Source organism: Ranitomeya variabilis, chromosome 4, assembly GCF_051348905.1.
Source record: "Ranitomeya variabilis isolate aRanVar5 chromosome 4, aRanVar5.hap1, whole genome shotgun sequence".
In the NCBI taxonomy this organism is placed as follows: Eukaryota; Metazoa; Chordata; class Amphibia; order Anura; family Dendrobatidae; genus Ranitomeya; species Ranitomeya variabilis.
In genome coordinates, this window is record NC_135235.1 from 256,785,854 (window position 1) to 256,811,649 (window position 25,796).

At 45.1% G+C, this 25,796-nt stretch overlaps 1 protein-coding gene across 11 annotated transcripts in view; it reads right to left on the bottom strand.

Moving 5' to 3' along the window:
• The window catches only part of GRAMD1B (GRAM domain containing 1B), a 212,961-nt gene that overhangs the window by 37,757 nt on the left and 149,408 nt on the right, over positions 1–25,796 (bottom strand). For 10 of the 11 annotated variants that reach the window (XM_077249616.1, XM_077249618.1, XM_077249617.1 and 7 more), the window contains one exon: positions 23,134–23,154. In XM_077249616.1, coding sequence (XP_077105731.1) covers positions 23,134–23,154 — 21 coding nt within the window. Of the gene's footprint in view, positions 1–5,682; positions 6,111–23,133; positions 23,155–25,796 lie in introns of those variants that run through there. The other variant, XM_077249624.1, reaches the window with a different exon arrangement.

The window sequence follows — 25,796 nt, forward strand, 5'->3', positions numbered from 1 at the left end:
AACACTCGCTGTGCTGAGCACCATGCCCCTTCTGAACACCCTGAGGTTTGTGTATTTGAAACTCCCAGGGAATTCCCCAAAAATCCCAACATCATAGAAGTTAAAATCATCTTGGCAGTAGACGTCAGCAGTTACAGAACGTGGTTATCCCTCTTCACGGACAATACGTCATCATACAGCACCTGGGGGGCCCAGGAGGCCGTGAAGGGGGAATGGTAAAGAACTCAGGAGTATTTTACTCTGAGGAATCCTTTTAGAATGGATTTAATTAAAAAAAAACAAAAAAAAAAAAAACAATTTCGTCCCAGACAGAAGAAAATTGTTACGAAAAACTTGGGATGGCTTAATAATTCCTTCCTAAATTCTGTGGTTGGTCTTTGTAGCGAGCAGAAAACACCTGTCCGCCCCATCACGTGGACCTATTCTAGGGCTTATTACCATGCACGCGGCTGTAATGGACGCTTTGTCAGTCCTGGCATCCTGAGCCTACAATATCAAGCATCTCATGAATTTCTCACCAGATGCCAGTAACAACTCATCCAATCCACACAGGCAAATAAATAAAACCATAGACATCCATAAATTAAGTTACGTGTAATAACGAAAAATGACACAGGAAAAAGTACTGAACACATGAAGAGAGGTGGCAAAAGCCATGGAAAGTCCTGACACCGGCTGAAATCTATCAACAATTGGAGAGCAACCCTGCCACTTAGTGACAAATAATATCGTCGGGTTCAACTGATGGCCGAAAAAGGTGTCTCATTACCAAGATGCCACACAAGAAACATCTCACAATGGGTAAAAGATACTGATGACATTAGTTACATAAGAAATTCCACTATTGAAGGTTCCAAGTGCTCCCCGCAAGATTTCAGACAGAAGAGTGAAAATAAATGTCAAAGAGTTGTCCAAGAGCCAAGAACGACCTGTGGAGAGCTACAGAAACACCTGGAATCAGCAAGTACAATTGTTTCCAAGAGAACAATAAGTAATGCACGCAACCTCCATGTCCTGTATGTATGCTTACCATGGAAGACTCCACTGCTGAGCAAAAAACATTCTCAAGTATGTTTACAGCTTTCACAACAACTTTTAGACAAGCCTGTGAAATACTGGGAGAATATTGTCTGGACAGATGAGACCAATATGGAACTCTTTGGATGCCATAATAAACACCATGCCAAAAGGCACCGCATCTCACCCCAAAAACACCATACCAACAGTGAAGTTTGGAAGTAGGAACATCATTGTGTGGGCCTGTTTTCAGCATACGGCACTGGCAAACTTCATGTAATCGAAAGAAGGTTTGATGAACAAATGTACCAAGACATTCTTGATAAAAAAATCTGCTGCCATCTAAAAGGATGATGAAGATGAAACGAGGGTGGACATTTCAGAAAGATAATGATTAGTGATGAGCGAGTGTACTCGTTGCTCGGGTTTTCCAGAGCACGCTCGGGTGGTCTCAGAGTATTTGTGAATGCTCGGAGATTTAGTTTTCCTTGCCGCAGCTGGACGATTTGCAGCTACTAGACAGCTTGATTACATGTGGGGATTCCCTAGCAACCAGGCAACCCCATATGTACTCAGGCTGGCTAGCAGCTGTAAATCATCCAGCTGTGGCAAGAAAAACTAAATCTCCGAGCATTCACAAATACTCTGAGACCACCCGAGCGTGCTCGGAAAAACCCGAACAACGAGTATACTCACTCATCACTAATAACGATCCCAAACACACAGCTCAGGAAACTCTCAATTGGTTTTAGAGAAAGAAAATAAAGCTGCTAGAATGGCCGAGCCGATCACCGGACCTCAATCCAAGAGAAAATAAAATGTATGTAAGGAACTAAAGCTCAGAGTTCATAGAAGAAGTCGACAGAAGTTTCAGGATGTGAGGAGTGTTTGTGTGAAAGATTGGGCCAAAATCACACCTGAGCAATGCTTGCGACTAGTTTCTCCATAAATGAGGCATCGTGAGACTTCATTACCAACAAAGGCTTTTGTGCAAAGTATTAAATTTCAATAAGCGTGTTCAATACTTTTTCCCTGTGTCATTTCTCATTATAACAGAACTTAATTCATGGACATCTATGGTTTGATTTATTTGCCTGTGTGGATTGGATGGGTTGTTACCGACATCTAGTAGGAATTTCATGTCAATAGCAGTTTTAGAAAAATATTTACTTAGAAAATTGTTGACGTGTTCAATATTTATTTCACACGCTGTATATCCCACCCACCGCAAATGTCCCCCACATTCACAGTCATAGTGTGTCGCCAATGTGAAGGCTGTGGCCTATACATAGAGAACAGGAGGGAATTCTATGCATTCTTCTCATAGTCCCCATCTATATTCATCCCCTGAAAGGGAATAACTTTGCAGAGTTTCCTGTGGATGGTGGAGGCACAGACTGACTTCTGAGGTCAGGGCGTGGTGTAAGGTTACTCCAAGCCCCTTCTCAGTCTGGATTCCAGATGTAGTGTTATCTTACCCACTAGTACATGGAGGTTGTCAGTCACTGCATGTCTCGGCACATTACCCTAATGTTGCCACACAGTAGGTTTCCAGGGGGTAAAGCTACAAAGGGTGATATGTCCTGAGACCTTTCTACACTGATAGTGCCGTAGATCACTATACAAGCGCACAGAAGAGAACCCTAAGCTATTACAGACCCTCCTGCAAAGAAAAAAAGGCTCAAAATACTTATATACCGGAAATCTAATCCTAAAATAGAAACTATATGAGATTTTTAGTAACAATTTTGGTCATTTTTTTATCAGGTGTGCCCATGCTACTGTAGAGCTAACTTTTCCAAGTGGTTCTGAGCAGTAAAGTATGTATGAAGCCATAATATGACACCCCTGGAAATCTACTTATTTCTACCGCACTTCATCATGAGCCAACTGCATACAGAGGGAAATTGTGACAGCTCCGTCATATGCCAGATCATTGCTCCCAGGGAAGATCTGTAATATAGCACTCTGTGTAGGCACGATATGGCAGAAACATAGTGCCCAATAGTCAAAAGTACCGAGTCGTAGGGACTCCATATGGCATGAGAGCAAACCACAGACAGCACCCATAGGGGCGATGCTGCATTTCACCCTTGCCTCCAGACTAGGCACCAATATCCTGGGACCACACGGTCTGCAGACAACACCAAAATCTGCACAACCCTGCACTATGGAAGCAGAAGATAAACCACTAAAAGCAATGTACAGTTTGTAATAAGAGGAGAGAATTTGTACAGGTTGTCGGTGTAACTTTAGTACCAATTAATTAGAGATTGCTGGGGTCTAGGCTGTTGTCAGCAGTGCCATTATGGCTTAATCTTCCATGGCTTTAGTCCCCGTAGTCTCTAGTCCCCAACCCTCCTGCCAGAAGTCTCTAGTTCCCGCCCATAGTCTCTAGTCCCCGTTCCCTCCTGCCATAGTTTCCAGTCCCTGTACCCTCCTGCATGTTAAGTCTCAAGTCCGCGTGCCCTCCTACCCATAGTCTCTAGTCCCCACGCCCCCTGCCCTTAGTCTCTGGTTCCCTGCCTGTAGTCTCTAATCTCCTGCCTATAGTCTTTAGTCGCCGTGCTTGCCTGCCATAGTCTTTAGTCCCCATGCCTTCCTACCCATAGTCTATAGTGCCCTTCCCTCTTGCCCATTGTCTTTAGTACCTTGCCCTGATAACAGCAGTCTCTAGTCCCCTTCCCTCCTGCCCATTGTCTCTAGTCCCCTTCCCTCTTGCCCATTGTCTCTAGTACCTTGCCCTGATAACAGTAGTCTCTAGTCCCCTTCCCTCCTGCCCATTGTCTCTAGTCCCCTTCCCTCTTGCCCATTGTCTCTAGTACTTTGCCCTGATAACAGTAGTCTCTAGTCCCCTTCCCTCCTGCCCATTGTCTCTAGTACCTTGCCCTGATAATAGTAGTCTCTAGTCCCCTTCCCTCCTGCCCATTGTCTCTAGTCCCCTTCCCTCTTGCCCATTGTCTCTAGTCCCCTTCCCTCTTGCCCATTGTCTCTAGTACTTTGCCCTGATAACAGTAGTCTCTAGTCCCCTTCCCTCCTGCCCATTGTCTCTAGTACCTTGCCCTGATAACAGTAGTCTCTAGTCCCCTTCCCTCCTGCCCATTGTCTCTAGTACCTTGCCCTGATAACAGTAGTCTCTAGTCCCCTTCCCTCCTGCCCACTGTCTCTGGTCCCCTTCCCTCCTGCCCATTGTCTCTAGTACTTTGCCCTGAAAACAGTAGTCTCTAGTCCCCTGCCCATAGTCTCTAGTCCCCTTCCCTACTGACCATTGTCTCTAGTACCCTGCCCTGAGAACAGTAGTCTCTAGCCGCGCCTTCCTGTCAGTAGTTTCTAGTCCCCTACCCTCCTGACAGTAGTCTCTAGTCCCGTCCCTCTGCCCATAGTTTCTAGTCAGCGTGCCCTCCTGCCATGCTCTCTAGTCCCCTTCCTTCCTGCCAGTAATCTCTAGTCCGCTGCCTATGGTCTCTAGTCCCCTTGCCCTCCTGCCCATAGTTTCTACTCCCCGTGCCCTTCCCATAGTCTCTAGACCCCAGCCGTCTTACCTGTAGTCTTCAGTCCCAAACCCTCCTGCCAGATGTCTCTAGACTCTGTGCTCTCCTGCCCATAGTTTCTAGTCCCTGTGCCCTCCAGCCCATAGTCTCTAGACTCTGTGCCCTCCTGCCCATAGTCTCTAGACTCTGTGCCCTCCTGCCCATAGTCTCTAGACTCTGTGCCCTCCTGCCCATAGTCTCTAGACTCTGTGCCCTCCTGCCCATAGTCTCTAGACTCTGTGCCCTCCTGCCCATAGTCTCTAGACTCTGTGCCCTCCTGCCCATAGTCTCTAGACTCTGTGCCCTCCTGCCCATAGTCTCTAGACTCTGTGCCCTCCTGCCCATAGTCTCTAGACTCTGTGCCCTCCTGCCCATAGTCTCTAGACTCTGTGCCCTCCTGCCCATAGTCTCTAGACTCTGTGCCCTCCTGCCCATAGTCTCTAGACTCTGTGCCCTCCTGCCCATAGTCTCTAGACTCTGTGCCCTCCTGCCCATAGTCTCTAGACTCTGTGCCCTCCAGCCCATAGTCTCCAGACTCTGTGCCCTCCAGCCCATAGTCTCTAGACTGTGCCCTCCTGCCCATAGTTTCTAGTCCATGTGCCCTCCTGACCACGGTTTTACATTAGGTACACACGTGAATAGAGGCAATGTGATGAAGTCAGGGGTCAATGACAATTAAAAAAAACGCTCATCTTCCTCTTGATCTGGCAGTATTACATCAGTGTGCAGAGCCATGTAAGGTTACTAGCGTGCACATCTGAATAGTAGCCCTGCAATGTTATAACATCGGTCATGTGAAAGCTGCAATTTTCTTGGAAAGCCAGATACTCTCTCCCCTAACTGAGGAATTTAAGCTGTGGGGCGGACCCCACGTTATGCCAGCAAGAGCATAGGCGAGAAGAGGCTGCCCCAAACAATAAGTAAGAGGAGTCACGGGCGGAGGCACAAACACCAAAACATAATTCAGATACTGAGCAAAGCAGACAACGGCACAGTAATTATACATCTGACAATGTATGGAGGGCATCTGTACTGTGCGTTATGAGCTGATGGTGCAGGTGTGGTGTTTTGCATGTTGTATGTATATGTGTATATAAATGCATGTATGGGTTGCAAACATCAAACTGGCACTCACAGCTGGCACCTCTTCATGTCCTGAGCTGCTGAGGACATCATGCCCCTGGTACTGCAGCTGGTCCATATACCACAGCAATGCTTCCTCCGGCACAGAGTCCATCTGCCACTCCGCCAGGCAGTCTTCTGTATCCGTCATTTGCTGCACCATGTAGTCCTCCTCATCCATCATGTCAAGTGTATCTACTCCCGCCTCTTCCTTCATCTTCTCCCTGGGCTCCCCTATTCCAGGGGGGATTATTCCCCTTACACGCTGACCCTACCAGAAACCAGAGGACTGTCCATAGAAGAAGCAGAGTGAGTAGCTGCCAGTGCTCTGCACAGTGTCCTGCTCACACTACAGCTATCCCTTACACACTCACAACTAGTCACTCCCTCCTCCAGCAGCACCACGTGGGCCTGTGCCCTACAGTAACCCTGGCTGTGTCAGTACAGCCCCCAGCAGATGTTAACCCAGAGAAAAACACAGCAGGCAGGAAGCTAAAGAGATAAACACAGGAGGCAACCCCAGCCCAGGAGTCACTACAGTGCAGGGAGCCTCACTTCTCCTCCAGGCGCCCCACAATCCAGAGCCTGCAGGAGGGTCACTGACCGGCGCCTGTACCTCGCCCAACCACCGAAACCTACAGCAAACTCCCCTGATCATTAGTCACTCAGAGGTTTCAGTCAAAATCAATACCTGGCTGCAATGTCCTGGGAAATCTGAAACTTGACCTGTGACTCACAGCAGTCCCAATGTAAAGGTTAAACCCCAGTGCTGTGAGAATGGAGGCTGAAACTACAAGTCTCATCATGCCCACACTGATCCTTAACATTAGAAGGCTGGCCATGGATTTGTAAAATAAGGCTCTGTTCACATCTTGCTAATATGCACAGCTCCTCTTATTACCGTCTAGGTAATGAATTTACCTAGACAGTATGCCACCGCAGAAAAATCTATACTAACCCTGTGCCCTACAGCGGTATATGCCACGTACACTACGGCTATACGGCGGCATATGCCACGTACACTACGGCTGTACGGCGGCATATGCCACGTACACTACAGCGGCAAACACCACGTACACGACGGCTATACGGCGGCATATACCACGTACACTACGGCTATACGGCGTCATTTGCCACGTACACTTTGGCTATAAAGCGGCATTTGCCACGTACACTATGGCTATTCAGCGGCATTTGCCACGTACATTATGGCTATATGGCGGCATATACCACGTACACTACGGCTATACGGCGGCATATACCACATACACTATGGCTATACAGCGGCAAATGCCACGTACACTATGGCTATACGGCGATATTTGCCACATACACTATGGCTACACGGCGGCATTTGCCACATACACTATGGCTATACGGCGGCATATACCATGTACACTATGGCTATACGGCGGCATTTGCCATGTACACTATGGCTATACGGTAACATTTGCCACGTACACTATGGCTACACGGCTGCATTTGCCACAAACACTATGGCTATACGGCGGCATATACCATGTACACTATGGCTATAAAGCGGCATTTGCCACGTACACTATGGCTATACGGCGGCATTTGCCACGTACACTATGGCTATAAAGCGGCATTTGCCACATATACTATGGCTATACAGCAGCATTTGCCACGTACATTATGGCTATATGGCGGCATATACCACGTACACTATGGCTATACAGCGGCAAATGCCACATACACTATGGCTATACGGCGGCATTTGCCACATACACTATGGTTATACGGCGGCATATACCACGTACACTATGGCTATAAAGCGGCATTTGCCACGTACACTATGGCTATATGGCAGCATTTACCACGTACACTATGGCTATACGGCGGCATTTGCCATGTACACTATGGCTATAAAGCGGCATTTGCCACATACGCTATGGCTATACGGCGGCATTTGCCACGTACACTATGGCTATAAAGCGGCATTTGCCACGTACACTATGGCTATACGGTGGCATTTACCACGTATACTATGGCTATAAAGTGGCATTTGCCACGTACACTATGGCTATACAGTGGCATATGCCACGTACACTATGGCAATATAGTGGCATATGCCACGTACCCTAAAGTCAAAGCTGTGACTCAAGGAAAAGGAGTGCAGAGATACAGTTGTGCTCAAAAGTTTACATACTCCGGCAGAATATTTGCTTTCTTGGCCTTTTTTCAGAGAATATGAATGAAAACACCAACACTTTTTCTCCCCTCATGGTTAGTGGTTGGGTGAAGCCATTTATTGTCAACTACTGTGTTTTCTCTTTTTAAATTATAATGACAACCCAAAACATCCAAATGACCCTGATCAAAAGTTCACATACCCTGGTGATTTTGGCCTGGTAACATGCACAGAAGTTGACACAAATGGGTTTGAATGGCTACTAAAGGTAACATCCTCACCTGTGACCTGTTTGCTTGTAATCAGTGTGTGTGCATAAAAGCTGAGTGAGTTTCTGGGATCCAGACAGACTCTTGCATCTTTCATCCAGCCACTGACGTTTCTGCATTGTGAGTCATGGGGAAAGCAAAAGAATTGTCAGCGGATCTACGGGAAAAGGTAGTTGAACGGTATAAAACAGGAAATGGATACAAAAAGATATCCAAGAAATTGATAATGCCAGTCAGCAGCGTTCAAACGGTGATTAACAAATGGAAAATCAAGAGATCTGTAAAACCAAAACCACGGTCAGTTAGACCAAAAAAATGTAGTCCACAACTGCCAGGAAAATTGTTCGCGATGCAAAGAAATACCCACGAATAACATCAGCTGAAATACAGGACTCTCCGAAAACTAGCGGTGTGGCTGTTTCAAGATGCACAAAAAGGAGGCAGTTGAAGAAAAATGGGTTGCATGGTGGAGTCGCCAGAAGAAAGTCATTACTGCGCAAACGCCACAAAGTATCTCACCTACAATATGCAAAACAGCACAGAGACAAGCCTCAAAACTTCTGGAACAAGGCCACAACCATAAACGTTTCATTTGGAGAGAGGTCAACAAGGATGCCTAGGATGAAAGGAACACCATTCCTACTGTAAAGCACGGAGGTGGGTCGGTGATGTTTTGGGGATGTGTGAGCTACAAAGACCCAGGAAACTTGGTCAAAGTTGAGGGAAAGATGAATGCAGCACGCTGTCAGCAAATACTGGACGCGAATTTGCAATCATTCGCCCGGAAGCTGCGCATGTGACGTACTTGGACGTTCCAACATGACATCGATCCAACACACAAGGCCAAGTCGACCTGTCATTAGCTACAGCAGAACAAAGTGAATTTTCTGGAGTGGCCATCTCAGTCTCCTGACCTCAATGTCATTGAGCCACTCTGGGGAGATTTCAAGAGAGCAGTTCATGCTAGACAGCCCAGGAATGTACAGGAACTGTAGGATGTTTGCCAAAAAGAGTGGACAGCTTTACCATCTGAGAAAATAAAGAAACTCATCCACAATTACCACAAAAGACTTCAAGCTGTCATTGATGTTAGAGGGGGCAATACACAGTATTAAGAAATGGTGTATAAGAGCTTTTGATCAGGGTCATTTGGATGTTTTGAGTTGTCATTATGATTCAAAAGAGAAAACACAGTAGTTTGACAATAAATGGCTTCACCCAACCACTAACCATGAGTGGAGAAAAAAGTTTTGGTGTTATCATTCATATTCTCTGAAAAAAGGCCAAGAAAGGAAAAGTTCTGCAGGGGTATGTAAACTTTTGAGCACAATTGTAGATACAAAACAAGTTACTGGGAAGGAGCACTGATCTACTTGGCCACGCCCAAGGTGCAACGGACACCCAACTTGCATTCAAGAACAATTTTTGGAAAACACAGACATGGATGTTGACACTAAGTTTTCAGTCTCCCAGAACTGTGCTTGGTGTGAAGACATTTTGTGCCAACAGACCAGGACATTATTCCAGCACATCAGACATCCGCTGCTATAAGCTACATATTCACACTGCAAACTGCGAGTCCTAATCCTCATGGGGAAGGATCAATATTGCAATAATTAAAGGCAACTTGTCACCACTTTTCTGTCCTACTAGCTAAAATATCATTTTATTCAGTGTCAGCTATGCATTCCCTAAATACTTACGTAACCCCCCTGACTCCCCATGTATCACAAACAAAAACCCTTTATATTTCTCCCGCAATATATGTTAATAGTGTCCATCCAATGAGATGGGCGTGACTTCGGGTGACTCACTCCACCCGTTTCCTCGGCTGCTGCACACAGTCCTTGACGTGGATGACGCAGATCGCTGTGAGATATCGCGCCTGAGCAGTATGCTTTGTCCAACTGCGGGCAAAGTCGAAAAGCAGAAATGCGCACACACGAGAAACCATTTGACTGCTCTGACGCGATATCTCACAGCGATCTGCGTCATAAAAGGTTTTTATGGGTGATACATGGGGAGTCAGGGGGTTACATAAGTATTCAGGGAATGCATAGCTGACAGTGAATAAAATTATACTTTTGGCTGGTAGGACAGAAAAGTGGTGACAGGTTCCCTTTAAATCCCAAACTGAACATTTAGCGAATATCAGAGCTGCATAGTAAAAGTACCTCTGAGGGTAAAGCCCAGTTGCGTTACTTGAGGCTTGTGGGCCGCAATGCAAAATCTCCAACATGGTCCCCATGGTCTCCAGGGTGCAAGTTCAACCCCGTTACGTTCCGGTAAAGCCCCGTTACTCTAGAGATGTCAGATTAGGCTACAGTGGTACTGAGATGAGCCCGTGATTTACCTGCTACACTATATTCATCTTATTTACCAGGCCATAAATCACGGGCTCATCTCAGTTTTCTGTAAACATGTCAGCAATAAATATCCATGGTATTGGGTTTCACTTCTTCACATTTTTCTTCTTGTTCTCAATGAATAGAAAGTCATCGTTTACATTCAGAGGCTGAAAACCTCGACTTGTTAAAGGGGACGTCCACTCTGGACAATCTCTGCTTATTAGGAAGGCCCTCCGATAATAAGCATATCATGTAAGAAGAATGTAAGAATGTAAGTCCGCAAGGACAGGGTCCTCTCCTCTCTGTACCAGTCTGTCACTGTCAATTTGTTTACTGTTAACGATATCTATAACTCTGTACGTAACCCCCTTTTCACATGTACAGCACCGTGGAATTAATGGTGCTATATAAATAATAATAATAAAGGGTCCCGCTGTCAGTTATCGCTGTCATCTGTGAGGAACCCTGACAGGGTTAAAATTTCCCTGCAGCGTCACCACAGGGGAAAAAAAGCACAGTGTCCATTAGAATCAATGGGTCAGGTGCTCCAAAAAGGCAGAGACGGCCTTTATAACTGTTCTCCACTCTGGCCAATAGATGGGGGATCCTGAACAGCGCCCCTCCCCCAATAATAGCTCCTTACATTGGGTTTACAAAAATGTTTCTTAGTTTCTTAACTAAAACCCTATTTTACGCTTTTTTTTATCTATCATGTCCTATGATCAAAATTTTTATTTTCAGCTTTGGTTGCAAACATGATTCCTTTCACTGACAGCAAGCAGACATCTGCCAGTGCAGCAGATCAGCTTTATTATACATGTGCTATCCATGGCGGTGAGTGTTATACATTACTGACATTTTTCCACCAACAATGTATCTATTTTCCTCTTTAGTGTTTTAATTTGGGTTCTCAGATGAACTGACCGACCAATCGATGAACGGTTTGAATTTGCTAACGAAGGGAAATGGTTGATTAATGATTGATCAGTGAGTGTGGTATGTGGAAGCTGACTTTGCACGTGTGCGCCCAGCGGTCGGCTCTACAGTAGCTCAGGGTATAGTTGGCGCACACTCTGAGAGATAAGGACCTGGAAGAGATAGAACATTAACTGTATGGTAAACACACAGAGCTGGGACAGGCTGGTACCTCCTGGCCAGGGCAGGACAGGGGGCATCCTCACTAATGACAGATGGGGTTAGGCTGTGGCCTAATTAGAGGAGGCGCTGCTGACTGCAGAGTAATAAATGCTATTTGCAATGTAATCAGGATAATAAAAGGTAAAAAGGAGGGTGAGAAGCTGGTGGGTGGTGGAATCCATATGACATTTGGTAAATGTAGTATCATATAAGATGGGGAAGCGGGGATAGGTGTCCCATCTTATACTAATACACTGCTCCTGAGGAAGAGGAGGGTGGGAAGAGCACTACTGGGAATCTTACTCTGCGTATGTGCTGCCGTTCATGCTGAGGAAGAGAAAACAGGAGACATGACAACATGCAGAAACGGAGAAAACCAGAGACATCAAGACATTCGTAGGGGAATGCACACGTCCTATCCTCCCCATTATATGGTGGATTGCTCCTCCTCAGCAGACCAGATGGAAGAGAGCTGCGCACAATGCCGGCTTTCATGGGAACAAGTGGCCTCTTATTAGTTATAACTAATGAGGGCATTTTTAGTTGCATACAGCACATGCAGACATAATAATGGCCGACCAGCGGGCCAGTCCCAGCACATGGCAGAAGCAGTACAAGGAGTGGCGGATCTGGTAGGCGCCCATTACCACCTAAACCCACAGGGATCAAGCAAGGGCTGTACAGGCTTATGTAAGGAAATATCACAAAAGTAAGAAAGGGTCAATTCTCCAGACGTCCTGGCAGTCTGTGTACCATTCAGGTGTCATTTTGGCAGTTGAGTGGCTGTCCTTATTATAAAGTACTAGGCAACCCATACTTAATATTTCCAGCCTGACCGACTGCGCTCCTCTGACGTCCCTGACGCATCTCGGTGCAGTCACCAGACATTGTTATAGCACACAACCAACATTTGAACAGGCCCATAGGGAAATAAATGAAGCCCCTGGTGGGCCTCTAGGCTGGAATCGCCCGCAGCCGCCCTATATGAGCAGTTTGGGCACAGTACATTTTATGCATACAGGCAGAGCCGCTGCGGCGATATGAACATGTATCACTACCGTAAATGCCACGCTGAGATTCTAACTTATCAGTTGGATGGGGGTCCACCAAGTCCACCCAACTGCAGCCCCCATATACTTCAGTAGACATAATGCAGCCATCTTTCCATGTAAACATATGGAGATTGCGTTGGCAGGTAATTTGCAAACAAGGGTCAGGCAATATTTTACTTTAAGCCGCAGGTGGGCCCTCAGAATCAATGCTATTGGGGGGACCTTCGGCACCACAGTCCAATTCTCTACAGGACCACAGAAGCCAGTCAGAAATGTCACCAACAAGTGAACTGCTTAAAGGTTGCCTAGTCCGACAATGCGGATCACAGGTAGATCACAGACCTCTGAAGTATGACAGCAGCCGTGAATGCAGCGATGTGCCTCTATAGAGCCCTGCAGCACAGGGATGGACACAGGGGATGGACAACTCCTGGAGCGTCTGCTTATTCAAGGACAGGGAATGTGAAAAAGAGCAAACCAGAAGCAGATACAGTAGTGGGATGGGAGGCTGGGGGAGGGGAGCTTGCCCCTCAGGTCATCGAACCACCATGCACAATCCATGTGTAGTTGTGAGACATAGAAAACAGGACAGGCCATTTATTCCTGCTGGAGCCAATAAATGAACTGGTCACAAGCGAGCAGATCCGATGTACAATGGCTCATTTTCTTACATGTGAAACGACAGCTTAATCAATTCTGTACAATGAGCATGGATGTTACCCAGCAGACTAATAAGCGTTCCTCCACACACTGCTATCTACACCAGTAGAGCAAAAATAATGGACATCCCTTGGGTAACAGGAAAGAAATGTGGCGCTATCCAAGCGTAGTAAATTAGCGTAAAATCATCAGGTGAGAAACAAGATGTGTGCTCACCTGGACGGGCCGTGCTAAGTGAGACCCAACGCCAGCAGTAATATGCCCAAGATACAAGAGTGGGGAAGAGGTAAACATTGGAGAACTGCCAAAATATCTCCAATGCTAAAAAGATTTTTTATTATTAAAAACATTCTTTGGTTATTTTAATGGTTTTTTGCCCTTTCCATGAGTTCATATGTAAAAAAAAAAATAAAAAATGATTTATTGATTTGTTCAGGATGTAAATTGTTGAGAACAATTGTTGTTATTAAATGCTGTGTGCTCTTCTTGTTAATTAGTATCTCCACCCCTTTCAATTGAGGAGATGTATAAGTGGGTCTGGATCTCCATTTCATCTCCAGGTACGTTGGGTTTTTATTTCTGCTAAAATTAAAAAAAATATATTTTTAACACTGGAGATATTTGTTGTCAATACTCCAATTTTTGCCTTTTTCCCCACTGTAGGAGCACCAAATGTCTGGACCGCTACATCAGTAGTGCGGGAATCAGGACAGTGCACTGGGATCAATACCATTCATAATTAATGCAGAACATCTGACCACAGGAAAGTATTTCTAGCAAAAGGAACCTTTATATGATCAAAGTCTTGTATTTGCTTGGTTATTATAGTTACTATTACCGCTATTATACACTTATATTATAGAGAAATGGATATCAGTGCAGCGTAAAATCTAATTATGCCACCTGCTCCCTGCTGCACCCATGTACCATAATGACATGCTGTCCATAGGGATGACTAACCAGTCAAAGTCAGGATGTCAGTGGATGGAAACATTACTGTCAGGGGTTGGAAGAAACCGTTCTGATCAACGTCAGTTGGGAGACGGGTTTAGATTTATACACAAATGTTTTCCACAGCAAGCAGAGATCTTGAAAATAGCAAGGAAAAGGCACACAATGTATATTAGAGGTTGCAGAACGTTTCACTATACAAAGATGGGGTTATGAAATCTTAGGGAAATGGACGTCATTGTGAATGGATGTCACAGCTTATGGCTCTCCTAATTAAGGGCTGCTTCTACTCTGACTGACCCAACAGAACCACGGATGGTATATACGGTAGCTCTAGGTTTCCTCTGCTGCACAGAGCTTCTAGAATATCGGTCGCTGGATATCTTTTTTCTTTTTGATAACCTGACAATTTAATTTCGATGGTAAATGCTCTTCGGGCTGTGCCATCTCTCCGGTGTAGTCGAGCCATGGGTCACTGCTGATTTTCATTATATAGGTCGCAGATATTAATATTAACAGGAACGAGCCCCTGCTAAGATACAGAACAGTGTGATCCATCCTCCATGCTGTTTATTTGTAGAAGAGCAGGGTGGGGTGATGACTGCACCCCTGGAACTCACCCAAGGAGGCATGGAAGAGTATACTGTGTGGACTTGGGAGGAGCTCGCCTTTTCCTGACCCGTGTGTATATGGATGAAATATATGCCCCTTGTGACAGAGTTTACATAATGGCTTCCTGAAGGCATGGTCTACAGGACGATCACACTGTGATGTAACCAAGCCGAATATAAGGAAGAATTTCACTGGGTATCAGGTTTCATAGCGGACTGTTCTGTAATAACGCCATCATAAACTAGAGCAAGGTCTCTCATCCTTCTGTAAAAAAAAATCACTGCCCACGGCTTTATTAAATGTTACATCCATCTATGTGTACAGATGTGCTTCGGCCTGTGTGCGGTGATCTCCCAGCATAGGGCTGAGGCAGGAGACGAGCAGATGATCATACAGACTGATATAGGAGCAAGGGTGTTAGGCTACGTTCACATTTGCGTTGTGCGCCGCAGCGTCAGCGACGCAACGCACAACGCAAACAAAAACGCAGCAAAACGCCTGCACAACGCTGCGTTTTGCGACGCATGCGTCCTTTTTTTGCTTGATTTTGGACGCACAAAAAATGCAACTTGTAGCGTCCTCTGCGCCATGAAGCGTGCGCCGCAGGGACGCATGCGTCGCAAAACGCAAGTGCAACGCATGTCCATGCGCCCCCGTGTTAAATATAGGGGCGCATGACGCATGCGGCGACGCTGCGGCGCAGAACGCTAATGTGAACGTAGACTTACAGAGACAGCCCCATGTGTATCGCTGCCGCCACCTCTGTAACGCCCCCTGTATCACCTCCTCTGGGCTGGGGCTGCATTGTCTGGGTCACTATATATTATATGCCTTTTGGATACCACATTTTAATGCCTTTGTAGTTCCTTATTACATGAACAATGGGCAATTTTGCATTATTTCTACTAAATGTGTGATCCGGACCACTGACCTATATAGACCCCCATACAGACTAATGTCAGCGGACACGAGAGACCCGACTGCGGCTGTCTCATAGAGATCACAGGAGCACATGGCAGAGACCAGCGCTCCGGCGTATGGGGGGGTGAGAGTAGATTTTGGGGCTCTATGCACTCTGATACTTGGTGATATTCACTTTTACAGAGGGTTTATTGGATATTAACAGCATTTAAACAGACCTTTCACCAAACTTTCTTGTTGAACTAGACATACAATGCAATAGCTGCTGCAGAGCAGGATAAAACATTTTATTTTAAACGTCAGCTCTTTGTTGCAGAGATATTAACAATCAAAGTATTTGGCACCTAAACAGTTATTTTTTAACAGAGAGATTTCACTGGAGGCGAGTATGTTTTCCTCATTCCAACACTGACCAATCATAAGCAGCAACACACTGAGGAAAGAAGAGCACCCCCCACCATAGCCAAGAACAGACTCCGTGTGAGACCTGTATTCACAGTCTGCTCTCCTCTCTGCAGTGATGACATGTGCTGGAGAACAGCAGACCTGAGATTGATGGATTGACAGCTTTCAGCTCTCATCTCTGGTAGTTAGTGTGGAGGGAAGTGCTTCTAAAGTTGAGTCCCATTACAAACACAGCTCTCCTCTCATAGTTCTGCCAGATCTGTCAATCATAAGCAGATATCCACACATAGGGGGAAAAAGAACTTGCCCCACAGAATGTTTGGACAAGCTCGGTGTGAGACATAGTGGTACCGCCTGCTCTCCTCACCGCATAGTGATGATGTGCACAGCAGACCCGAGTGTGAATAACAGCTTTCATCTCCTGTAGTCAGTATGTGGGTGGAGGAATACAGTAGAGTTGGCAGAATTACACTTGCTTTGGCAATGCAAATGTGTATTTGGTTCTGTCAAAGTCTCATGCAAACACCTGCGCAAACTGGTCCGAGTACAGAGAGGTAATGCACGGACTGGCTGGCAATCTCATAGAAATATATGAAGCTATGATGCTTGGGTGGGGAAAGTCGCGGCCAGTCCACATATTGCAGTCTGATCAGACTAATTTGCTCGGACATCTGCATGAGCCCTCAAGCTCATTAGAATTGGATAGGAGAGCTACTAACAGTGTTTGTAATGAGTCTAAACTATGGCCGCAGTCAGTTAATCACTCTCAGGTCTGCTGTGCTCGAGCACATGTCATTACTCTGCAGTGATCATTGCAGACTGTCAATACAAGTCTCACATGGAGTATGTTCTAAGGTATGGTAGGGGGTGTTTTACTTCTTCCTCAGAAATAGGAAAACATACACGCAGCCAGTGAAAGCTCTCTGGTAATGCTCACTTGGAATAAAAATAACAATAATTCTCTAATAGCCAATATGTCCACAACAGAGAGGTGCTGTATTAAAAAAAAAAAAAAAGTTTAATTCTGCTCTGCACCCATTATTACATCAGGCGTTGAGTTCAACGTGAACAATTTGTTGAAATGTTTTAATTCCTTGAATGTTCAAGGGGCAATCCTGCAATCAATTATTCCCTGTTATTTTGTGGTTTTTATTATATTTGTGCTCTATTTATTGTGTGACATGTACTCTTTCCAGTTGTGCTTTTATAATTTGTGTACTGGAAGTCTGTGTGTGATATCAGACTAGTTCCCTACATTATATAGAGGCTTTATGTTTTTTGTTTTTTTTCCTTACGATATTCAGGCCAGTTTCCAATAATATTCTAGAAAGAAAGGACAATGCTGGAAACCTGAAACGGTGGAGTGTTTCCCTGGGATATCCCCAATGTGTCATCCACTAATATAATCCTTATCTATTCTCTGATAATCACAGAGACGTCGGTGCTGTCAGTATTTATGGTCTGTCGCCCACACTCGTTATCAGAAATTCTTTTTCATATCTAACTGATTACATTTCCGTTGTTAGGTTTTATTTTCAATCTACTAATCAGAAACCTCTTGTTACAAAGGTAACAAAGACCTAGGGCTCTGGGTTTATCGAGGCTATATACACTGAAGTCTTCGGTCCATACACAGACCACTGTGATCGCTATATGCAGGTATACAGTTAGGTCCAGAAATATTTGGACAGTGACCGAAAGTTTGCGATTTCAGCTCTGCAGGCCACTATTTATTTTATTTATAATGAAACAACTGAGATGCAGCTGAAGTGTAGACTTTCAGGTTTAATTAAAGGGGCTGCAGAAAAATAACCTGTGAAACGTTTAGGAATTACAACCGTTTTTCTAAAGTCTACGTTAACGCTTCTCCTTGTAGAGAGTGTCATGTCAAGCCTGGCATGTCAGAGTGAGGAGACTTATAGGCCATGCATGCTCCTCTGGGAAGTTACATTAGGAAATTGCCTTTTCAGAGAGGAAGAGGACTTGAAGAGTAACGCCACCTGTTGGAAGCAGCGATCCTAAACGTTTTTGACTTTTAGAATCACCACTTTCAATAGGTGGTGCTAGAGTTCAATTCCTCTTCCTCTCTGACTTCAGAGGCAATTTCCATAACCATTTTTCTACAAAGCCTCCTCACTTCAGAGGCTCAAAAGTAATTGGACAAATTAACTATCATAAATAAAATGTTAATTTTTAATACTTTTAGAGAATCCTTTGCCGGCAATGACTGCCTTAAGACTGGAAGACATGGATATCACCAAACACTGACTCTCCTCCTTTGAGAGGCTTTGCTGCTTTTACTGCAGTTGACTTTAATTGTTGCTTGTTTGTGGGTCTTTCTGCTTTACGTTTTGTCTTCAGCATGTGAAATGTGGCTAGATGGGGTGAGATCTGGTGAGGACTCGGCCTTTGCAGAATATTCCACTTCTTTGCTTTCGCAGTATGTTTTTAGTCATTGTCCATCTGTACTGTGAACCAAATGCAGCAAGATCCATACAACCTTGCTGCATTTGGTTGAATCTGAGCAGAAACTATCTTCCTGTAGACACAGGATTCATCAAACTGCTTCTGTCTTCAGTGACATCAATAATCACTAGTGACCCGATGACATTGGGAACCATGCATGCCCGCGTCATCACACCGCCTCCACCATGTGTTAGGATGTGCTGTGCTTTGGACCATGAGCTGTTCCAAGCCTTCTCCAGACTTTCTCCCATCATTTCTGGTACAAGATGATCTTAGTTTTGCTTTTCATGAACTGGGCGGCTTCTTTAAATGTTTATTTTGGGCAAAGACTAATCTGGCCTTCCTATATTTTAGGCTGATTAATAGCTTGCACCTTGTGGTCATCACTCTGTGTTTGCTCTCATGACGTCTTCTCTTAAGGGATACTCTCGAATCCTGTTTTTCAGGGCTTCAAACAAAGCCACTGCCGTGTGGCTAAAGTGTGACAGGAGCCAGTTTAGCCAGAGATGAATGTCTCAGTCGTGAATGAACTGGATTCTGGTTTATAAACTTAGGACTTGTCATTTAAAGATGTAGAGTAAACCTTAAAGCATGGTACGAAAAGATTCAATAAACATGTCCTCATCCAGAAAGCGAAATGTGTGTGGTAGATAAAAGAGCAATTATTAATCTAATAATCAAGGATATTCCCCTAATCATCTCACTGTGACGTCACAAACATCTCACTCATCTAACTAAGTGCTAACCACTGCGGCACCGGCTCGAGGTTTGGTAGGAGCTGACTTGTATTGTATATGCAGTAGAGACCAAAAGTTTGAACACACCTACCAAACCTCGAGCCGGTGCCACAGGACACACACTCCCCAAACAGTACAGACCAAAAGTTTGGACACGCCTTCTCATTTAAAGATTTTTCTGTATTTTCATGACTATGAAAATTGTACATTCACACTGAAGGCATCAAAACTATGAATTAACACATGTGGAATTATATACTTAACAATAAAAGTGTGAAACAAATGAAAATATGTCTTATATTCTAGGTTCTTCAAATACACCTTTTGCTTTGATGAATGCTCTGCACACTCTTGGCATTCTCTTGATGAGCTTCAAGAGGTAGTCACCGGGAATGGTTTTCACTTCACAGGTGTGCCCTGTCAGGTTTAATAAGTGGTATTTCTTGCCTTATAAATGGGGTTGGGACCATCAGTTGTGTTGAGCAGAAGTCTGGTGGATACACAGCTGATAGTCCTACTGAATAGACTGTTAGAATTTTTATTATGGCAAGAAAAAAAGCAGCTAAGTAAAGAAAAACGAGTGGCCATCATTACTTTAAGAAATGAAGGTCAGTCAGTCCGAAAAATTGGGAAAACTTTGAAAGTGTCCCCAAGTGCAGTTGCAAAAACCATCAAGCGCTACAAAGAAACTGGCTCACATGAGGACCGCCCCAGGAAAGGAAGACCAAGAGTCACCTCTGCTTCTGAGGATAAGTTTATACGAGTCACCAGCCTCAGAAATCGCAGGTTAACAGCAGCTCAGATTAGAGACCAGGTCAATGCCACACAGAGTTCTAGCAGCAGACACATCTCTACAACAATTGTTAAGAGCAGACTTTGTGCAGCAGGCATTCATGGTAAAATTGTTGCTAGGAAACCACTGCTAAGGACAGGCAACAAGCAGAAGAGACTTGTTTGGGCTAAAGAACACAAGGAATGGACATTAGACCAGTGGAAATCTGTGTTTTGGTCTGATGAGTCCAAATTTGAGATCTTTGGTTCCAACCAGCGTGTCTTTATGTGACGCAGAATATGTGAACGGATGGACTCTACATGCCTGGTTCCCACCGTGAAGCATGGAGGAGGAGGTGTAATGGTGTGGGGGTGCTTTGCTGGTGACACTGTTGGGGATTTGTTCAAAATTGAAGGCATACTGAACCAGCATGGCTACCACAGCATCTTGCAGCGGCATGCTATTCCATCCGGTTTGCGTTTAGTTGGACCATCATTTATTTTTCAACAGGACAATGACCCCAAACACACCTCCAGGGTGTGTAAGGGTTATTTGACCAAGAAGGAGAGTGATGGGGTGCTACGCCAGATGACCTGGTCTCCACAGTCACCAGACCTGAACCCAATCGAGATGGTCTGGGGTGAGCTGGACCGCAGAGTGAAGGCAAAAAGGCCAACAAGTGCTAAGCATCTCTGGGAATGCCTTCAAGATTGTTGGAAGACCATTCCCGGTGACTACCTCTTGAAGCTCATCAAGAGAATGCCAAGAGTGTGCAAAGCAGTCATCAAAGCAAAAGGTGGCTACTTTGAAGAACCTAGAATATAAGACATATTTTCAGTTGTTTCACACTTTTTTGTTAAGTATATAATTCCACATGTGTTAATTCGTAGTTTTGATGTCTTCAGTGTGAATGTACAATTTTCATAGTCATGAAAATACAGAAAAATCTTTAAATGAGAAGGTGTGTCCAAACTTTTGGTCTGTACTGTATTGGGAGTGTATGTCCTGTGGCACTGGCTCAAGGTTTGGTAGGAGCTTATCACTTATATTGTATATATGGGGAGCATGTGTCCTGTGGCACTGGCTCGAGGTTTGGTAGGAGCTTATGACTTATATTGTATATATGGGGAGCGTGTGTCCTGTGGCACTGGCTCGAGGTTTGGTAGGAGCTTATCACTTGCATTGTATATATGGGGAGCGTGTGTCCTGTGGCACTGGCTCGAGGTTTGGTAGGAGCTGACTTGTATTGTATATAAGGGGAGCGTGTGTCCTGTGGCACTGGCTCGAGGTTTGGTAGGAGCTTATCACTTGCATTGTATATATGTGGCACTGGCTCGAGGTTTGGTAGGAGCTGACTTGTATTGTATATATGGGTAGCGTGTGTCCTCGAGGTTTGGTAGGAGCTTATCACTTGTATTGTATATATGGGGAGCGTGTCTCCTGTGGCACTGGCTCGAGGTTTGGTAGGAGCTTATCACTTATATTGTATATATGGGGGGTGCGTGTGTCCTGTGGCACTGGCTCGAGGTTGGTAGGAGCTTATCACTTGTATTGTATATATGGGGAGCGTGTGCCCTGTGGCACTGGCTCGAGGTTTGGTAGGAGCTTATCACTTGCATTGGATATATGGGTAGCGTATGTCCTTTTGCTCAATTTGTTCCGAAAATGAAAAGTGAATGCAAGAATGAGTGAACAGAAATAGATGAACCCCAGATAGCCGCAGCCAGTCACATGCTATGAAGGTAGGTACTGTATGTGACAGTGAGACACGTGTTCTTCACATATGTTCTATCAATACATCAGAAAACTAGTGAGGGACCCAGAAGATAAAAAAAATATGGTTCTGGTGCTGCTTAATTCTCACTCACAAACTAGGTAGCACTCAAAAGACCTCTGAGAAGTGCACAGCTTGAGAGGCGGGAGTACGTAGTTTGGGGGGCAAGAGAGAAACAGCTTTGGGGGGTGGGAGCAAACACCTGGGGGGCGGTGAGCAAAGAAGTGGAGGGCGGGAGGGTGGGGAGCAAAGAACTGGGGGGGCGGGAGGGTGGGAAGCAAATGCCTGGGGGGGCGGGAGGGTGGGGAGCAAACGCCTGGGGGGGCAGGAGGGTGGGGAGCAAACGCCTTGGGGAGAAAACGCCACGGGGGTTGTAAACACCTGAATGAGCAAACACTTTAGGGGGGCGGGAATGTGGGGAGCAAACAAATTAGGGGGCGGGAGGTTGGGGAGCAAACACCTGAGGGGGGGCAGGAGGGGGAGGAGCAAACATCTGGGGGGCAAATGCCTAGGTTGTAGGAAGGTGGGGAGCACAGATGTAGGGAGGAGGGGGCGCACACCTCGGGAGGCTGAGCGAGCATACACAACAAAGTGTGGATTCAATAGAAAGCCTATGACTTAAGAGATCCATACTCCTCCAGACTTAGCTCCTGCTTCCTGAGCTGCGCACCACTCAGAGGTATTTTGAGTGATCGGTGGAAATCTCAGGACCCGGGACTCCCATGATTTGCAGGCAATTTATGAGCCTAGACAATATTAATAAGTCAAAAATTGGATGTGAAAATAGGATACAAAGTAATTTGACAACACCGAATTCTACATACTGTAACATATATCATCTGCATTTATTAACTCAAATGTCCGGAGAGGGAGCTTCCTCTTTAAAATGGCAGCAGTCTCCTAGCACCAGATATACTAAGTCGTGATATTACGACATGTTGCACCATCACCTCACTGTTCACGTCATTTCTACATTTCCAATCTTGTCCAATTTCTCATATTTTCGCTATAACTCTATAAATGTTCTCAATTTGTTCCAAGATTGTTTCAACTGCTGAGAGGAGCAATACTGCACTATGGCCTGCAGAGGGCAGCACTTACCAGTAATGTCCATGCAGCAACTCATTCACTTCACACCACAAACTAGAACAATCAGACCCATCTACATGCACATAATAATCAGACATGGAAAATTGAGGGATACTCACATTGTACCAGCTCTGGCTCTTCTGCAAGGAGAAAGAAAAGAGGTTACTTCTATATGATCGTTTACAGAGAGTACACCATAGCAAAAAAAAGGGTTAAACAAGGATTAAAGAAAAACTAGGTCACATAGAAAGATATCACATGATATATTATCACCGCAAGAATGAATGTTCCTGAGTGGAAATCTGCAGCACCCGCCATCTTCTGCACCCAGTGCCAGCTGTACTGAAATATATACACAGACTCGCGTATATTAACAATGTATACCATGTATATTGGTATGGCTGGCACAAAAATAAGACCTCATCGCTTCCCAGCACCTTACAAGATCCGGGATATGTTGTCAGTTTTGGAGATGCTTGTGTGTGAGGACAGGGCTCCACAGAATGATTTAGTGTATAATTGTCCATTTAGACCCATACAAGCACTATATAGCAGAAATCACAATCTCCTATGAACACAAGTCACGAGACAGCATTCACAGGAGACTCACAATGACAGGACTGGGGTCATCTGTAGACCCCCGGCTGTCATGACAACTCATCGGCGCCCTCTAATCATGTCACAGGGGCATCGATGGGCGGGATTAATAACGCGCTTTCCGGCCGCTGCATGTTAAATCCCACTGTCATAATTTGACAGCAGGATTTAACTGGTTAACAGCTGCGGGTGGAGCAGTGCTCATGTGCACATGACAGCCTATTAAATGAGCTGTCATGTGCAGGGAGAAATGCAGGCTCAGCGCCGGAGCCTGCCTCAAAGTCAGGGAAATGACATATATACATCACATGTCGTTAAGGGGTTAAAGAAAAAAAGATTGTGCTCCTCCCCCCAGATTGGCGTTGAGCCTCCCTAGCGGATATTGTCTGCAGCGCTGATTTCACGTGTACATGATCTCAGCACTGCAGACAATAACAGGCACTGGAAGGAGTTGAGGAGGCTCAGCACCGAACCTAGGGAGGGGGAGCAAGGCTTAAAAAAAATTGGTGGGGAAGGACAGGACACGGAGGTTCTTCAAAAACAGAAACCTCGTCTAATCCTCCAGAGCGGTGTGGCCGGTCACTGCCTGATATATCCTGTCCATTGTCACCTGCTAATAAATGTTATATTTCTGGTTAGTAGTTTTAATCTTCTGGCTGATGTGCATATGTCAGCCATACACCATGAATACACATTTTTATTATTCAGCACCTCCTGGTTCTTAGGGTTATTTGTTTCTACAAGTAATATTAATAGCTTCAGGTATTTTTTCTATTTCTGGGCAGAGGGAAATATAAGAAATTATCAGCAATTAGTAACTTATCACAGAATCAGCAGCCAGGTAAGGGGTCGCGTGGTGTAATTACATATGTCACCAGTAGGTGGCGCTGTGGTCTTCTCCATGTGCCATTTACAATAATGTATAAGGATGTCAGGGGGCAGACACACAGAATTGTTGGGGGTCCTGCAGCCAGTGACCCCACCATTCAGGGTTCTTCTCACTTATGGGAATTGTCATCCATTTCACTTTCCACCAATTTCTCTAGTGACAGCAGGCAGAGGGAATCATGTCATTATCAGGGGTCTAATTGTGGTTGTTATTGTGCTGAAAAATGGAAAGTAAAGGCTTCAAACAAAAATGATGGTGTCAGACACCAATTTAAAGTTGTGTTCACACGCAGCGTTCATGCTGCAGCTTCACTGATTCCCAAAACAATCGTTTAATCTTACAGCTTTTTCCTTGCAAGAATAAATGATCGTCCTGGGAAAGAAAGTGTGAATGAAGCATAAAGCTACACACATGAGATCCATGTGAATTGTACTTATTTGGTCCAAAGTGTTTTTTTTAATTTGATCTATACACATATCCATGAAAGTCTCGAACCACAGCGCGAGACCCCGTGAGAGCTGTGCATGTGGATCAGACCCGGCCACACAAGTCAATGGGAACCGTGAAACATTGATGCAAGTCGGAAGGATTCCAAATGCCTCCAATTTGCTTCTGTGTCTCATGGATCCATTGCTCAGGGATCAAGCTGAATATAATTTCAATTTTGGAAAATTTCCCAGGGTCTCTTATTGTCTTGGGAACAAACATGTCTTCAACAAAAGAACAATGTATGAGTAAAGAGAGGTGCGAGTGGGATGACACAGGACAAAACATGGTCTGTTTCCCGTGGATATTGCCCTGGGCTGGATTTACTCATCTGTGTCATGGTGTGTGGACGGAGCCGATGGAGGGACTGACCCAAACATGAACGCCTCCTATGCCAATGAGGCGAACATTTGGATGCACAATTTTCGGAAACTCTCTAATATTGGCCAACAATACAGCTCTGCTACAACACCAGACCTCTGCATTCCTGCTCCTGAACCCTCCATGTGCTAAACTAGAAGGTGGTGATTACAAGGAAGACCACCCTTATCCCTCTAAATTCACCTTTGGGTAATTTAGACTCTGAGGTTACACCATTTACATCATTATAACTCACTAAAGGCGGATTACCTGCAGTGCAGTCCTATGTAAAACCCAATGAAACATCACCATGAGCTGTGCCTATTGGCAACCTCAGCTCAGCCACATCTATATCATGACACTTGATAAAGGTAGAGAATCACTGGCCAACCAATGGTCATAGAAGGGTTAATATCTCAGGAAGTGGGAAGAAATACATCCAGAAGACGA